Source organism: Mauremys mutica, chromosome 9 (assembly GCF_020497125.1).
Source record: "Mauremys mutica isolate MM-2020 ecotype Southern chromosome 9, ASM2049712v1, whole genome shotgun sequence".
Taxonomy (NCBI): Eukaryota; Metazoa; Chordata; order Testudines; family Geoemydidae; genus Mauremys; species Mauremys mutica.
The window spans coordinates 57,092,855-57,110,692 of record NC_059080.1 but is presented as its reverse complement, the minus strand read 5'-3'; the positions used below and the strand labels follow the sequence as shown (position 1 = coordinate 57,110,692).

The window sequence follows — 17,838 nt, the reverse complement described above, 5'->3', positions numbered from 1 at the left end:
ATGATATTCTTATCAATAAACTAGGAAAATATAACTTAGATGGAGCTACTGTAAGGTGGGTGCATAACTGGCTGGATAACCGTACTCAGAGAGTAGTTATCTATGGTTCCCAATCCTGCTGGAAAACTATTACAAGTGGGGTTCCGCCAGGGTCTGTTTTGGGACTGGCTCTGTTCAATATCTTCGTCAATGACTTAGATATTGGCATAGAAAGTACACTTATTAAGTTTGCAGATGATACCAAACTGGGAGCAATTGCAACTGCTTTGGAGGATAGGGTCATAATTCAAAATGATCTGGACAAATTGGAGAAATGGTCTGAGGTAAACAGGATGAAGTTTAATAAAGACAAATGCAAAGTGCTCCACTTAGGAAGGAACAATCAATTTCACACATACAGAATGAAAAGAGACTGTCTAGGAAGGAGTACAGCAGAAAGGAATCTAGGGGTTATAGTGGACCACAAGCTAAATATGAGTCAGTGTGATGCTGCTGCAAAAAAAGCAAACATGATTCTGGGATGCATTAACAGGTGTGTTGTGAGCAAGACACAAGAAATCATTCTTCCGCTCTACTCTGCGCTGGTTAGGCCTCAACTGGAGTATTGTGTCCAGTTCTGGGCAACGCATTTCAAGAAAGATGTGGAGAAATTGGAGAGGGTCCAGAGAAGAGCGACAAAAATGATTAAAAGGTCTAGAGAAATGACCTATGAAGGAAGGCTGAAAGAACTGGGTTTGTTTAGTTTGGAAAAGAGAAGACTGAGAGGGGACATGATAGCAGTTTTCAGGGATCTAAAAGGGTGTCATAAGGAGGAGGGAGAAAACTTGTTCATCTTAGCCTCTAAGGATAGAGCAAGAAGCAATGGGCTTAAACTGCAACAAAGGAGGTTTAGGTTGGACATTAGGAAAAAGTTCCTAACTGTCAGGGTGGTTAAACACTGGAATAAACTGCCTAGGAAGGTTGTGGAATCTCCATCTCTGGAGATATTTAAGAGTAGGTTAGATAAATGTCTATCAGGGATGGTCTAGACAGTATTTGATCTTGCCATGAGGGCAGGGGACTGGACTCAATGACCTCTCGAGGTCCCCTCCAGCCTTACAATCTATGAATATTAAAAGCAATCAAGTGAATTATAGGTGTACTTTAGAACAACACGTGAAATGCTGGAGATCTAGAGAGCTAAAAAATCATTCATGCAACAGATCAAATAATGCAACACAGGGCAAAGAGAGAGATTCAAGTTCACTTCTAATGCCTGAAGAGCGTGGGAGGCTAACCAGTGCAGAAATGACTGTAGAGCTTCTGTGGCATTCCAAAATGCTTCATGCCAGATTGCGCACGCAACAGCTTGTAAGAGCAACTAAACATATCTTGGGTTAGAGTCAGCATGCCAAATAATGCTTGGTGAAATATTCCTAAAATAAATATTCAGGAACAAGGATCATGTCCAGGAGCAGGAATAAGTGAAGACTCTTAGAAAGTTTCCTCTGCTAAGAGAGGAGACCTCTTTTCAGCCTAGGTAGAACACAGGCATGTCCTTCCTTGGGTAAGGGCCAAAGAGTCCACTCTGAAGAGGTGGAGGAAGAACATGAGCAAGAGATTAATATTTTGTTAAGTATCCTGATTAGAGACTAGTGCTTCAGGGCTTGTCTACTCCAACAATTGAGCCAGGGACCCAGGCTGGCCCCTACTCAGTTAAAATGCATCTATTCTAGGAAACAGAACTGTGTTTTAACTAAAACTCTGAACCATGCTACAGACTTTGGGTGCTTAAGACTGGTGTTTCTTAACATTTAAATGGTTCTAAAGTTAATACTTCCTATGTGCAGAGGAAGGAAGGAAAGTTCATATATTTGGTTGCTATTTATCTGGAGAGGTTTCTGTGAGGCTATGTGCAGAGGCCAGGATTGCACATCAGGTTATGTTGTAAAGGCTCTTTTCAATTAAACAGGGATAAAAATTCAATTAATGTTCTGCGAGGGAAAAAAAAAAGAAAAAAAAACCTTAAGCAAGATCCTAAAACAGTGGAATCTGCAATTTTCCAGTGTCCTTCATAAGAATATAAATGGGAATACCAGACAGAAACAGCCTATACATTCTCCTGCAGAAGGCAAGCACTCACCCGTAATCGATAGTCATCTACAGTCCAGATTCTGCTGGCGAAGTCATTTGAAGCTGCTAAGAGATAAGAGCCCTGTGAAAACAGGAGGGATTTAAGGCAATTTCCCACAGTGACTGAGAGAAGTAAACTACTACACCCAGCAAGTATTTCCAGAAAGTCTCAATACGATGGGATAGTCATAAGAACTGACAATCCACAGGGTTCACTTTACTGCCATACTGCTAAGAAAACAACTGGGGGAGGGAGGCAGCAATTAAGTTTGGATGAGGAAGAAGATATTCAAGACATTTTTAACAAAGATGTAATTTTTTCATGAGCCATGTCCACAGATTCCCAAAACAATTGGCTATGAAAGGAATAATGGCCATAGTGCTGGAAGGGAGGGACATTCTTTCCAGCCCATTTCTACTCATAACCTCCTTGCTGCTGCAAGGATAGTGGGATTTTCTACTAGTTTGCCTTCACCCCACCCAGTCTCTATTTTTTCGCTCTCCTTCCACAAAAATAGCTCCAGCATCTGCTTCTGCTATTAGGCCTAGCTGACCCAAACTGCAGAGTTAGACTGGCCTGTTTCCTGTCAATTTCACTCCCAACTACAGGGTTCTCAACAGAGGTAGTAAAAACTAAGTAAGTTCTGGTCAGGAGATGGACAAATGGATATACAGTATCCTGAGGGTGGTGGCTCCTTCCTGTCACTCTAGACAGAGATCCTATTTCAAGATACTATGGCAAAGTTATTTCTCAAGAAAAATCCCACGAGGACAAGGGGACAAGTCTTGTGCCTGTCAGTCTCAGGTGACTCACTGATTCAGAAAAAATATCATGGAACCCAGAATGCATGTGTTCTAACTGACAAGATCTGCTATGTGATCAAGCCACTTACATCAGAACAAGTTTCTCCAGACAGGTTAGCAACACCAGCCAATCCTCTAGTGCAGTGGTCCCCAAACTTTCTCAATCACAACCCCACCTTGCTCAGTCCACACCGCCACCTGCCAGGAGTCGGGGTGAGGGTTTAGTGGGGCATGACGGGGAGGGGGAGCCACACTCCAGGGATGGGGGAGTGTGAGTGGGGCAAGGGAGGGGGAGCTGCGCTCAGGGCAGGAGGCGAAAGCTGCTGGTACCTCTCTCACGGTAGCCACCCAAGTGCTCCTCCAGACTCCCAGAGCAGCAACTGCTGCTGCTCTTCCCACCCTCCAGGGGCAGAGACCAGTTACTGCGGGTAACCAGACTTTCAGCATCTGGGCGGCTGGGACTGGGGCTGCAGCAGAACTGGGGGCAGAGCGAGGCTGCATGGCATGCGCTCCCTCCCTGGCCCGCTGCACCCCCTGACATTCCTCTGCGCCCCCCTGGGGGGGTGCCTCACAGTTTGAGGACTCTAGTGAACTGGTGAAGACCAGCATAAGATGTTTTTGGAGGTGTATCAGTAATGTGAAAGCACAGAAATGCTAAGCTTAAAGATGGCTTCAAACTTGGCCTCAGTTCATACACGGTGAAAGAGGTCTCAGCAAGAAAGTTTGAGATCATGTACCCAGATATGCACCTCCAAAACCCCTTATTCCTTTGACTGGTTCTGTTGGATGCAGATCAGAATTGTGCCTGTGATGGTCTAGGGAACATGAACTGAACACATCACCATTTGTCAGCAAACACTCCCCCAGTCACAGCATTGCTGAGGTATGATGGGTGAGAAATTGCTGGGAGTTGAAAGGGTAATGGAAGTGTAATCCTTCAGGCAATCAGACCTTTTACTATTCATCACAGACCTCAGTGAGGCATCTAATCCTCACCACCAAGTTATAAAAATTTCTCAGTGCATACAACAGGAACAGATACATACAACTCTAGTAGTTTCAAGGAGCTTATAAGGCAACAGTGGAAATTCATAGTTTGGGTAAGACCTAGCTCATTTTAAAATTCCCAATAGCCCAGATAACTGGATTTTGTGTATCTTCTGAAAAGTGAAGTGCAAATCAGAGTTTTAGGGCATGTCTATGGGGTGGAGGAAGAGGGGAATGACACTCAGGAAAGTTAATCCAAATTACCTACAGGTGTGAATTTGAAGTGGATAAATTAAACTGCATTAAACCCATGTGGATATTCCTAGGCCTGGTCTACACAGGGAACTTACATTAGCATAGCTATGATTCTAAGGGGTGCGAAAATTCAATACCTCGAGACAAAGCTATGATGATTCAACGGTGCAGACAGAACAATTCTTCCATTGACTTAGCTACTGCCTCCCAGGGAGGTGGATTAACTACAGCAATGGGAGAACCCCTCCTGTTGCTGTCATGTCTGTCTATGCTGAAGCGCTGGAGCAGTGCTGCTATACTGTTTTAAGTGTAGACATACCCCTATTCGTAATACAGTGGCACTGATTTGGTTAAACTTAATTCACTGAAGTGTCCCTCTGAAACTAGAGTTCAGCCTACTGTATAAAAAAGTTTTGTACAGTATTTTAAAATGTATGTCAGGTATTCCTACAAGTATTTTAACTTGTTTCTTTGGGGATGAATTTCAAAGCACATGGGTGAAACTGGTAGCCAAGCACAAGCTACTGCAATTAATTTCTCCCCAAACACAGACTACGGGTATTACACAAATACTCACAGCACTGTCAAATTCAATACTCGTAATCCCTGCGTTACTGCCAGAGAGAGAACTTTTCAGCTCGCATCTGTCTGCATGCAGAAAGAAACAAATAAGCAATGGATTGGAGCGGATACAAATTGGGGGAAGGATTTGAACTTCTGTGTTAGTTCCATTTGGTCAACACATTGGGACAATTACCACAGCAAAACAAAAACGAATTACATAGTGGCCCTGGCTTTTGATCAGTTTGCTTGAGCCTGGCTTTACTCCCCAGTTCCGAGTAGTATTTCAGCTGATCTAACATAACTGCTTCACACTTATATAGTGTTTTTCTGGAACTGCAGAACAGCATGCTCAACTTAAAAACACCAGCAACTGAGTTAAAAACTTTAGGAGAAAATCCATTTTGCATGAGCCAACTGAATGAGATTCTAAATTTGGTACAAGACACAAAGTATTCTTTTTGGCCTATGTCACTTCACACAATAACTCAGAGCAGAAGCTTACCTCCAAAGACTTCCCAGAGTTTAACTCTCCGATCCATGCCTCCTGTTGCTAGTAACCGGGAAGCAGGACTGAATTGCACTGCGTTCACTTCTCCATCATGTGCATCCTTGGGGGAGGGGGAGCAAAAAAAAGATAATCACAGCCACCCCAAACGACATCAGCACCAAACAGTCTGTAGCCCCATACAGAGCTTGCTGAAGAGTAGGCTGCACACAATTGTGATCTAGCCCAAATGTGATCATCTTTCATATGCAGAAGGCCCATACTAAATAAAGTTAGCAAAGCCTATATTAAACAAATCAGAATACCAGAAAAACTCAGGTGGATTACCCAGGTACTAGGGTGAGTATAGGAAACCTCTGGGATTTCTTTAGCCATGCAGCAGCCATCTCTATTAAATGAGCATTCAAAGCAAGTGACTGGTTCACAAGAGTTTGCTCCAATATTTTCCAGCTATAAAATGAATAATTTAGAGTTGCCTTGCACAGACTCAGACTCAAAAATGGCCTCACCATTCCATAACTTACAGAAGAGGTCTCAGCTTGAAAACTTGAGATCACACACACCACAAATCAAGACACCCCACACCCTAAACTCCTTAATTGGTTCTGTTGGATGACATTCAGGGCCATGCTTCCTTACACTGTGGATAACAGGCACTGAACTTATCCTAAATTGTCAGCAGCCTCTCCCCCAATCACAGCACTGCTATAGCACGATGGGATAAAGAGAGACTGTTGGGAGCTGAACGGGTAATGGGAGTGTGATTCTTTTGTGCACTCAGACCTTTTACTAGTCATCATTGACCTCAGCAAAACATACATTAACTTAACTATGACCACAAAAGAAGGAACACTGAACGTGTGACGGATGCATGCACCTGAGTGAATTTTTGTTTTAGGTGGATATCTAGGCTGAGAATAAAGTCAATACGGATTAAATGGACCTAGCTGCCTTGCCAATTCATGAGTCATCTTCTAGATTTAAAACATTACCTGGAGCAGTTTAAACAAGCAGAGCCATATTATCCCAGACAGCATTTGCTACTCAAAGATCAAATTCTCCTCTTCTTAGGCAAGAAGAGTCTGAAGAAACTTGTAGTTCCTGGATATACTTACAAAGACATACACTGCAGTAGTGGGCACTCTCACTTCTTTACTGGAACCTGGATGCACATCTACATTTTCCTGGGGAGCAGGAAATGAGGACAGAGAGCGCCTCCTGTGATGGGACACAAAGAAAAATATGTTAAATAGAAGAGTGGACGCAATTTCTCTCAAAGTGGCAGGCACAGACCTGGATGACCCCGACTATAACTGTGGGGTGGATGAGAGACGGGGCCAAAATCCTTACTTCATTCTTTCCCCCCGTCCTTTCCGGACTGCATTTTATCAGATTACATTACATCAGTTCATGCCTGCACCTTCTCTTACATAGCTTAACTTTAGTTTGACCCCCACACTATCAACTTCACTGCCAACCTAATGTCTGAGCAGTCATCTTTTCTTGCACTAAGGAGTCAAACAACGTAAACATCACAATGAGTTTAGAGGGACAGACTGCAACCCCACCATTGTGTCTAGTTCAAACTGCACTACTGTGGCTGTGAGAAGATCCCAGCCAGTGGAGTACCCCATTTGAAAGCCCAGACTCCAACGCTGTCTTACAGAAAGACCTTCCACCTAATGCAGGACTCCACTCAGAGGGACCGACTACAGCACAGTCACTGGGGAAGAGACCCCAACTAATGAGGTGCTGACTACAGCACTGTCATTAAAAAGAACCAAATCCGCATACTGCTCCACTCAGAAAGATTGCCTGAATCGCTAACTGGAAAGTTTCTAGCCAATGTTATGAACATCTGAAGCCTAAGCAGGGTAGTGAAGCTGGGTTCCACGTTACTTCAGTGTCATATATTCACATGCTGGACTAAAAGTGGATAATGTTTTCACCTGGCAGCATCAGAAGAGTGATGTCCCAAAAGGGAAGACTCAGACAGACTGGAGGGAAAGGTCAGAGGTCAGCATACGGCAAGATGGAAGAAACAGGAAGTTGAGGAGAACAAAGAAAAAAAGCAGAAACTAGAAGAAAGGCTGACATTATGATATCTGCATTCCTTACATCACTGAAATTCTCGTGTACGTTGAAACCAATATATAAAACAAGAAAAGGTGAAGGTGTTCTAACCTACCCAAAAATATTAGTGATAGAGTCCAGAAGGCCTCCAGCTGGCTGTGACAGTCGCTTACTAAAGAGGAGGGGAGGACAGGTTTAAGCCTTATGAACAGATTGTTCAAATGAAGATCAATAAATACAGTTCACAACACCAGGTATCTGGGAAAAGATGCTTTCCCTTTCAGCCCAAACTCAAGAGGGAAGACCCCACGGGAGCAGGAGCAGCAGCACATGCAGGTCACCATTAATAACAGCTTGGAATATATAATTGGGGGTGAGGTTAAGGACCTTATAAAAAAAAACTTTGAGAAAGGACTTTCTTCATTGAGTTTAAGCAATTTGAAACTTTGTTTAGACTTGTCAATCACTCATTGACCCCTATTCTTGCAGTCAGGGGCTGTTCATATAACTCTACCCACCCTTGCTGCTGTGTTGTAGTAAGAAATGTGTGTGTTAAGTCTAGGTGGGAAGGGAGTTAAGTAGCTTTTCAACAGTTTTCATTAACTGCTACCCCTTCTTAGGTTATGTTGACATTTCAAAAGGCACCTTAAAAAGGTACAGGAATATCAGTCTACATACCTGGATGTCCGGCTGACAGCTCGCACGGGGGAAGTCTCTTCAGCTTGGTCAGAAGTTTCATCCACAAGCACTTCAATATCATCATCCCTGGAGAAGTATGGGAACATGCCTCCTTTTGAATCAGCCAAATAAGGTCCATTGTAATCAACTCCCTTTGCTAAACCCCAAAGGCAGCAACTCTATTCAGCAATAAAGTGAACAAATATTCCCCCCCATACACACCCTCTCCAGTTCCTATATTGGTTTAAAGTTAATCTGCATATTACCTAGTTGGTAACTTACAGAGGTATGAGCACTTCATACTTAAGGTAGTAAGCGAGCAAGCAAAGCAGAATCTAGGCATAAATCCATTCCAGCAGGGAAGTAATTGATACTATTTTTCCAATCTGTTCAATCTCTGCTCTCACATGAAACCCTATTATACTGTTGCATGTAGTCCCAACTTTTTGCAAACGTAAGTGTCTCCAGTGGTCCTCACTCCCAGATCAAGAGAACTATTCCAACTACCAAAGGCACTGCATCACAGAAATTGTATTCTGTTGAGCTCCGAGTTCAAATTCACTGAATTAACCTTAGGACTTTCAAACTTGAGTTGATATTCTTAGTCACAGCAGAGTTCCTCATTCTATAAACATACAAATAAGGAAATTTACTGTAGATTTCTGATTTTAAACTGACTTTTCAAGTTTTTTTTTTTTAAATGGATATATCCTATCTCCTAGAACTGGAAGGGACCTTGAAAGGTCATCGAGTCCAGCCCCCTGCCTTCACTAGCAGGACCAAGTACTGATTTTTTGTCCCAGATCCCTATGTGGCCCCCTCAAGGATTGAACTCACAACCCTGGGTTTAGCAGGCCAATGCTCAAACCACTGAGCTATCCCTCCCCCCAATTACTCCTCTATCACAATTACTGAAGATAAAAATGTAATTTACCCTAATTCTCTATAAAAATTAGGGCTGTCGATTAATCACAGTTAACTCATGCGATTAACTCAAAAAAATTAATTGCAGTTAAAAAAATTAATCGTGATTAATCGCACTGTTAAACAACAAAATACCAACTGAAATTCATTAAATATTGATGTTTTTCTACATTTTCAAATATATTGATTTCTATTACAGCACAGAATACAAAGTGTACAGTGCTCACTTTATATTTTTATTACAAATATTTGCACTGTAAAAATGAAACAAGAAATAGTATTTTTCAATTCACCTCATACAAATACTCTAGTGCAATCTCTTTATCGTGAAAGTATAATTTACAAATGTAGGGTTTTTTGGTTACATAACTGCACTCAAAAACAAAACAATGTAAAACTGTAGAGCAGGGGTAGGCAACCTGCGGCATGCAAGCTAATTTTCAGTGGCACTCACACTGCCCAGGTCTTGGCCACTGGTCTGGCGGGGCGGGGGAGAGGGGGGCAGGCTCTGCATTTTAATTTAATTTTAAATGAAGCTTCTTAAACATTTTAAAAACCTTATTTACTTTACATACAACAATAGTTTAGTTATATATTATAGACTTATAGAAAGAGACCTTCTCAAAACGTTAAAATGTATTACTGACAAGCAAAACCTTAAATTAGAGTAATTAAATGAAGACTCATCACACCACTTCTGAAAGGTTGCCGACCCCTGCTTTACAGCCTACAAGTCCAGTCAGTCCTACTTCTTGTTCAGCCAATAGCTAAGACAAACAAGTTTGTCTACATTGACGGGAGATACTGCTGCCTGCTTCTTATTTACAATGTCACCTGAAATTGAGAACAGGCATTCGCATGGCACTTATGTAGCCGGCATTGCAAGGTATTTACGTGCCAGATATGCTACACATTCGTATGACCCTTCGTGCTTCGGCCACCATTCCAGAAGGCATGCTTCCATGCTGATGATGCTCATCAAAATAAATAAATAAATAAAAGTTAATTTGTGACTGAACTCCTTGGGGGAGAATTGTATATCTCCTATTCTGTTTTACCCACATTCTGCCATATATTTAATGTTATAGCAGTCTTGGATGTTGACCCTGCATATGTTCGTTTTAAGAACACTTTCACTGCAGATTTGACAAAACGCAAAGAAGGTACCAATGTGAGATTTCTAAAAATAGCTACAGCACTCGACCCAATGGTTAACAATCTGAAGTGCTATCCAAAATCTGAGAGGGATGAGGTATGGAGCATGTTTTGAGAGTCTTAAAAGAGCAACACTCAGATGCGGAAACTACAGAACCCGAGACACCAAAAAAGAAAAATCAACCTTCTGCTGGTGGTAACTGACTCAGATGATGAAAATGAACATGCATCGGTCCGCTCTGCTTTGAATCATTATCGAGCAGAACCCATCACCAGCATGGACGCATGCCCTCCGGAATGGTGGTGAAGGGACATATGAATCTTTAGCGCATCTGGCATATACATGTCTTGGGACGCCGGCTACAACAGTGCCATCTGAACGCCTGTTCTCACTTTCTGGTGACATTGTAAACAAGAAGCAGGCTGCATTATCTCCTGCAAATTGTAACCAAACTTGTTTGTCTGAGTATTGGCTGAAGTAGGACTGAATGGACATGTAGGCTCTACACTTCTACATTGCTTTATTTTTGAATGCTGTTATTTTTTGCACATAATTCTACATTTGTAAGTTCAACTTTCATGATAAAGAGATTGTACTACAATACTTGTATTAGGTGAATTGAAAAATACTATTTCTTTTGTATTTTTACAGTGCAAATATTTGTAATAAAAAATATAAAATGAGCACTGTACACTTTGTATTCTGTATTGTAATTGAAATCAATATATTTGAAAATGTAGAAAACATCCAAAATATTTAAGTAAATGGTATTCTATTATTGTTTAATCGCTTGGCAGCCCTAATAAAAATACATTCATGCATGCTGATGAGAAGAGACACCTTTCACACCGGACAGGAGAAACAGAACAGATTTATTTCCCAGCCCTCAGTTTTGGCACACCTCTACTGCCTGAAATCAGGGTTACTTACTGTTCAACTGGCAGTGGTTCCTTGGCAGCTTCTGCTAGCTCTTTCTGCAACTTGGCTTGTCGCCTCCTGGAGGGGAAAAAACAAAGTTCTTTACATAAGCACAACCTTATAATGATATGTCAACAAATAAATCTAGTGAGATTATATGATGCTAACACTCAGGCATCACATGCCAAGGAGGCAAGTATGTAAGCTGCATTTGGAAAGAGCACACTTTGAAGACTGCATACATGGCTGTTAACCAAAAGTTACGAGGAACTGATTCAAGTTAATGCATTGCTTGATCAAATAATGACTAAGTTAACGGGATACAGAAAATGAAGAAATTGTTAAGATTAGTTCAAGGAGGTAAAACTAGGAGTAATCATATCTGATACAAGCATGGTAAAATCAGAAGACATATTCCAGCTGTTTGATCTGTTAGACTAGAATAGTTTCCTGAGGAAAGTGGAAAGTCATTATTTTAGTTATTTACAATTAGACAAAGCCTCAGAGAATATACTTTACTTTGCTAGCCCCACAGGATGAACATGAAGTTCCAGAATCTTTTCTGCCTTGAATGTCTAGGTTTTCAGAGTAGACAAAAGACTCTAGGAGACAATGGTCCCTCGAGGGCTGGCGTACTCAAACCACACTTATTTTACCAAATATATGGTCAAATCTCACCTCGTGTCCTTCTCATTCTCTGCATTGAGCCGATTAGCTTCCTGAGCCTTCTCTGCCATCCAACGTGTGACCAGCTCTTGGTTGTCTTCAGTAGTTTTCCTCAGTTTCTCTTCTAGGGCAGTGAAGGTGATCTGGAGAGCATCATACTCATCCTTCAGTGTTTGATTGGCTCGCTCAAGTTCTTGCAGCTTGCTGCGCAGTTCCTGGCACTCTGTTTCCAGCTCAGAGATCTTTTGCATGTATTCTGCAATCCTGGAAGAGCAACAGCATAAGTAACACAATGAAAAACACTCTTTGAGGCAGAGACCATCTTTTTGGTCTGTGTTTGTACTGTGCCTAGCACAACAGTGTCCTGGTTCATGACTGGGGCTCCTAGGCACTACTGTAATACAAAACAAACACCTGACCAAAAATCTGGGTCTCATGCCCTACATCACAAAGAAGAAATTGCTCCTACTCACTTTGCTTCATTGATCTGCATCTCCCTGTCTTTCTGCTGCATTTGGTTATTCAAATCAATCACTGACTGGGCCAACTAAGGAGAGAAAAAATAATTACAAAAAAAATGCAGGGATGCCACCTGTACACCAGCCATTCACTGGCTCCTAGTCAGAATGTGTCAGTCCAACTTTATAAGTAATGTGTGCATCTTTCAGAACTTCCTCTTCTTCAAAGATAGCAAACAGTTCTGGACATAGTACTAGCAGACAGTATCAGACTGGGAGGTCTACTACTTAGGAGTAGTTGTCATCACTGTTACTATCCCTTAGTATCTCAGCCCTGTCAGACAGAAAGGCTCCTTTGGACACAGCCACATCAAATGTTGAGGGTGAATATGAGGAATAAATCTTCACTTTTTTCAAATATCACAAAAAGCACAGAAATAAAGTAGTATCAGAGGGGTAACCGTGTTAGTCTGGATCTGTAAAAGCAGCAAAGAGTCCTGTGGCACCTTATAGACTAACAGACGTATTGGAACATGAGCTTTCATGGATGAATACCCACTTCATCGGATGCAACATTCACCCACGAAAGCTCATGCTCCAATACGTCTGTTAGTCTATAAGGTGCCACAGGACTCTTTGCTGAAATAAAGTAGCAACCAGAAGATTCACTTATGCAGGAAAAGCAAATCCTTTGAACTATAACAATGAATACTACAAGTCAATCACATGAAAGGTTGAACATTCTGCAACTGAGAAGTGTCAAGGGGTAAACAAACCTATCAGAAGTTTAAATTTGACAATAGCAAAGATAATGAAACAGGATCAGAATCCAATAGCATTAGATAATTACCGCACAGACCATGCTCACAAAGGGCCACAAGTAGGCCACACAATACATGAAAGAGGACTTTCTAACCTCGCCACGCTTTTTATGCAGCTCTGTCAGCTCCTCTTGATGTTTAATCCTCAGCTGGGCCATTTCCTGCAATTGAGCTTCATTTCTTGTGCCATCATGCCCTGGACTGGAATTTTAGAGGAGAGATTTCACAAGCTAGAAGTTGATTGCTTCTGAGCCTCTGCCTAGTTAGCCTCATAACAGCATCTCCTGCAATTTCAAATTCGTGTAACTACATTCAGATATTAAGGTAGAGTTAAAACCCTCCAGACAGCCTCCCTGTATTGCAATTTATTACGAAAGGAAGTCTCATGCATATTTGTAAATTCTTCATAGTCTGTCTATACATCCCATTATCCCCCCATTAAAATAGCCAGACCTAGTCAGGCATGACATTTAAAACATCATTTAAATGCATCCTTCAATAACCCTCTTGAAACAACCTGTCAAGAAATATACAAAAATACTTGGTCTTTGCATCCTAAAAGTAGGGACACACTCTGCTTTCCTCAAGTCAGCAAACATGTGACTTAACTCCCTTCAACTACAGGTCTTAAAGACAGAAGTAGTTCTTTTGGACAAGATCTTTTGGATCCTCAGCTCAGACTTTCAGTTCGTTTCTGAAAGTTTTTTTGTTTCTTTGTCTCTCCTGGGGCTGGGGGTGGAGGGGTTCGTTCCTGACCTAGAACTCACCTTTACCGTCATGTTGTTGTACCCATCCCTGTCACGTAATTCTACTTTTTCCTCTCTCAACTGTATGCCTTCAGATATACCATCACCTCTTGACACCATTTCCCTGACTACCCTTCATCAATCCCTTCATCTTTTCTTGCACCTCCCTAAACTTGATCTCCCCACCACAGGACATGCAGAGTTGCTGCTGCTTGCCTTCTGACATAGTCTTTATATTCCAAGAATTCCACTGTCTCCCACATGCATTTGAGGTCATACAACAAAACCTTCCTCTTTGGACCTATTCCTCATGGACCTTGTCTTCCTCTCCCCACTTCCTTAGTTCATTTAGCCCTGATCTCCTCCACCTACTCTCACCTCTTTGTGAAAATGTTTTTTCCTTCTAAAGCTTCTTATATCTAGAATATCTTACCTCCATCTTTTTGCCTCTTCCTAAGTCTTAGATGAAAATAATTTAGCCCTTTCCTGTACATGGTAGGTTTTAAATTTCTCTCCTATTCTGATTGTTATTTTATAAACGTTTAATTTTTCTTTAGAGGATTTGGGAAAGTGCATAAGACGCTATACAAGTTGAGTCCTAACCTAGGGTGAACACAAGAACACAAGTCTTACAGCATGCCGTACACCCAATGCTGTCAGTTACTAATTGCATTATTTTTAATTTACTAGCTGTCACTCTACTTATGGGCCCTATTTCCCCCCCCCCCTTAACAGATTAGTCTATAAAAATAGACGGAAAAGTAGTTCCATAACACCCTCTCCTCCCAGCACAATTTTATGTAGTTTGGAAGGGTTCCTTGATTTTCCAGGGACTGAGTTCACTCTCTTATCACCTACTAAATAGAACTTAGACCCAGTTATTATATTAAGTGTTCCTGATTTTAGGTTAAAACAGAAGCAAGATGAAGTTTTTTATACAATACCCCAAGGACTGCAAAAACTGCAAGTTTGGGTGCATTTAAAGTGGTTTGTGGAGGAAGCTGATGGAGTCTAGAGTTCTTCAGAAGGCAGCATGTTCCAGGGGATAGGGCAATGGACTGCGAATCAGGGAACCCAAGCTCTATTCCCTGATCTGCTATTGATCTGTTGTAACATCTTGGGCAAGTCATTTGCCCTCTCTGTGCCTCTGTTTCTTCTCCCACACTTTGTCTATCTTCTCTATGGAAGTTGTAAGCTCCTTGAGAACTGGTATTGTCCTATTCTGTTTGTACAGCACAGCGGGGTTCTAATCAGGTTGGAGCCAGTAGAAACTAATATAAACAATACACTACCCATCACTATAACCAAAATCTCTTACGCTTTTTGGAAGATCACACACAGGAACATGGAGGTCAATTTTTAAAAGATACAATTCAAGCAAATCAACTTTTTTAGAAGTTAAAAAAAACAAAACCAGTTTTTATAAAACAATGAAAATCAGAAAAAAATAGACATATTAGTAACCCTAAGCAGTAGAAGAAGGAAACGTGCAGTATCTGTTTGTGTACTCATCCTATGTTTGGCACTCGGTGTGAAGAAAGAGAGGGGGAGAGATGGGACAACCTAGCTAATCTGCTCTGAAGACCATAAAATCAGAAAGGAGTCAGAGTGACAGATTAGTGTTCTGAAGGGAAATGAATGCGAGAGGGACTCTAGTAATGTGGTCATCTCAAACTTCCCTCTCTCACTTTAGTTTACACGATAACAAAGATTTCTATTTTGCCTGAAACCATACCACTTTGGGTTGTTCTTACATTAGATCTCACAAGCTAAGTAGGTGCAAACCAGGTCACAGAAGACTAGATTTTTAGGAAGTGGTGTTGATAACTTATTCTTCCTACCCAGGTAGCACTGACCCAGTGGCCAAATATGGTAATAAGAAGCAATGTATTTCCAGACATCTTCATGTCCAAAGGTAGTGTAAAAAGTCCTGAGGGAACGTCTGTTATCCTGTGACTTACCAGGTGGAACCAGCCATTCCCCACCCAAGTCTTTAAGGCAGGTAAAGACAGTCTCTCAGTGACCCATGGCTGTGGGATTCACTCCCTATCAACATATACAAGAGTATACTGAGGGCACTTCCAGAGTAAGGCTTAGGATTTTACTTGTAAGGCTTTGTTTATATGTACTGTAATCCTTCCCCCACCCCCATCTTTGCTCTTACACTATTATTCGGTTGGGCATAGCCTCCCACAAATGAAAGTTGGCTATCGATGGCATAACTAAGAATCTATTTCAGATGGCAGGGCAGCCTGTTACAATCCCCACAAACATAGCTTTTGCCACAGCAGATACTTGTACAACCTTAAATATTTTGGTCACCAAAGAACCTTTGAGATTTTTCATAAGGCTATCAGCCCGTGTGCTGGTCAATTTCTAACAAGTAATTACACTCTAGTTACTTAATGTTTTGCCTATGGTATGGGTCAAATTCTATTTCAACTAATTACATTCTACTTGCCTAATGTTTCACTTGCAGTTTATGTAGGACATAGTATTATTCATTTCCTATCCTCAACAGCATACAGTGGTTTTACACAACATGTTTTCCACTCTAGAGGTAGCTGCACTTCATTGGTTAGTGTAGCAATCTGCATACATCAATATTCATGACAGTTATAAAGTTAAAGTCTACTATTGTGCCCTCATTGCAATAATATCAGTCCTGATCTGTTACTGTTCACATGCTGTCAACGCATGGAACTATATGTTGCATTATGTTAGGGAATTGGATTAGTACGGACTCAAATGCCAATAGAACCATCAGCACCATCACCACCTGCAGTACCTGGGTTTTTCCTACAGCAATAACGCTTTCTGAAGCTAATGGCCACCAGTCTTTTTTTTGGCACGGGGGGGAGGGGAGGGAGGGAAGGGAGGGATGAGGGGAGAAGAGAAGAGAATGCACTCTACCGCTTCATTTTTCTCCCTATGGAAGTCTTCATGACTCATGAGACCATGAAGCCACCAAGTCTGAAAACTTTTACCTTAAGTACAGATCTGGTCTTTCCCTACAGTGCTTATGAAATTGGACAAAGTCACTGACTGAAGTGGTATTGTAAGCCAACAGTGAGAAGTAGTATGAAAGTTATGGGGCAAATAGGTCCAATGGCATAATAGTCCAATTTAGGCCGTATCAAATACAGAGGCTGCTAACAAATGACCACATAGATTTTCAGACAGATAATGGTTTATTTGTAAGACAGCTTTCTGCAAGAATGGACTTAAACTGGGTAACAATTGCAAGACCTTGTAATGAAGTGGTCTACAACCTAATCTAGGTTTATCAGGAGCTATTGGAATATTTGGTTCCAAGTTACTGTAGTAACCTATAAAGACTGGATGTATATGCATGAAGTTTTAGTGTATGAGAGACAGCTGACTGAAATGTTCATCTTGATTGAAAAAGACCTCCAAGTACCTGATCTCATGTCTGCTTTGCAAATCATACTTTTCTGCTTGCAGCTTATCAGCCAGCACAGCATGGAGATCAGTCTTCTCTAGCAGCTTGTTATCTAACAGGACAAGAAAGTACAATTAAAAAACAAGTGAGGAGCAAAACCAGCTTTCTCCATTTATAAGATTTCAGGATCTTGTAGTTAATCCTACACCAACTCATCATATGACACTATGTCACACTGTGATACACACACCCCATTTTGACTTGGGTAGACAGTGGTTTTATTCCTACTCAGGCTTAGATAACCTCTCAGAAACTGAGACAGTAGAGACCAATTCTGCAAAGTTTTATTCAGAAGTAGTTCTTACTCATATGTACTGCTATTGATAAATGTGGGACTTCTCATGGGAATACAGGTTTGAAGAATCCATCCTTGAACTCATCCTAGGCAAAGGCAACCAAAGTGCAGCCTATAGAACACAACCAACCCTCTAATATTTGTAATACAACCCTAGAAGACTATTTTACACTACAGGGGGGGAAAAAGTAACAAGTTAGGGTTAGCATGGTAGCACAACAGTTGGGGACCAGCCATCTGCTTCTATTTGCTCATGTTGCAACTATAGGTAAAAGAGATGGCCAAAAACAAGCTCAAAGTGAAAAGCAACTATATTGGACAAGACCAACACTACAGACTTAACACCCCCAACTAAAAGTCAGTATAGGCAACACTAGTACTGGCTTCACTCCGACAAATACCTGAACAATGCC

The 17,838-nt window shown here is 41.4% G+C and overlaps 1 protein-coding gene and 2 non-coding genes across 7 annotated transcripts in view; all 3 read right to left on the bottom strand.

Moving 5' to 3' along the window:
* The window catches only part of ATG16L1 (autophagy related 16 like 1), a 28,018-nt gene that overhangs the window by 8,968 nt on the left and 1,212 nt on the right, over positions 1-17,838 (bottom strand). For 3 of the 5 annotated variants that reach the window (XM_045031097.1, XM_045031095.1, XM_045031094.1), the window contains 11 exons: positions 17,089-17,182; positions 13,017-13,122; positions 12,116-12,189; positions 11,655-11,906; positions 10,989-11,054; positions 7,979-8,065; positions 7,416-7,472; positions 6,343-6,445; positions 5,225-5,330; positions 4,736-4,806; positions 2,123-2,194 (listed from right to left, as the gene is read on the bottom strand). In XM_045031097.1, the coding sequence (XP_044887032.1) occupies positions 2,123-2,194; positions 4,736-4,806; positions 5,225-5,330; positions 6,343-6,445; positions 7,416-7,472; positions 7,979-8,065; positions 10,989-11,054; positions 11,655-11,906; positions 12,116-12,189; positions 13,017-13,122; positions 17,089-17,182 (1,088 nt within the window). Of the gene's footprint in view, positions 1-2,122; positions 2,195-4,735; positions 4,807-5,224; positions 5,331-6,342; positions 6,446-7,415; positions 7,473-7,978; positions 8,066-10,988; positions 11,055-11,654; positions 11,907-12,115; positions 12,190-13,016; positions 13,206-17,088; positions 17,183-17,838 lie in introns of those variants that run through there. The other 2 variants (XM_045031096.1, XM_045031092.1) reach the window with 2 other exon arrangements.
* On the bottom strand, positions 3,623-3,889 carry LOC123378136. Its single transcript, XR_006582478.1, has one exon.
* LOC123378137 lies at positions 5,758-6,032 on the bottom strand. Its single transcript, XR_006582479.1, has one exon.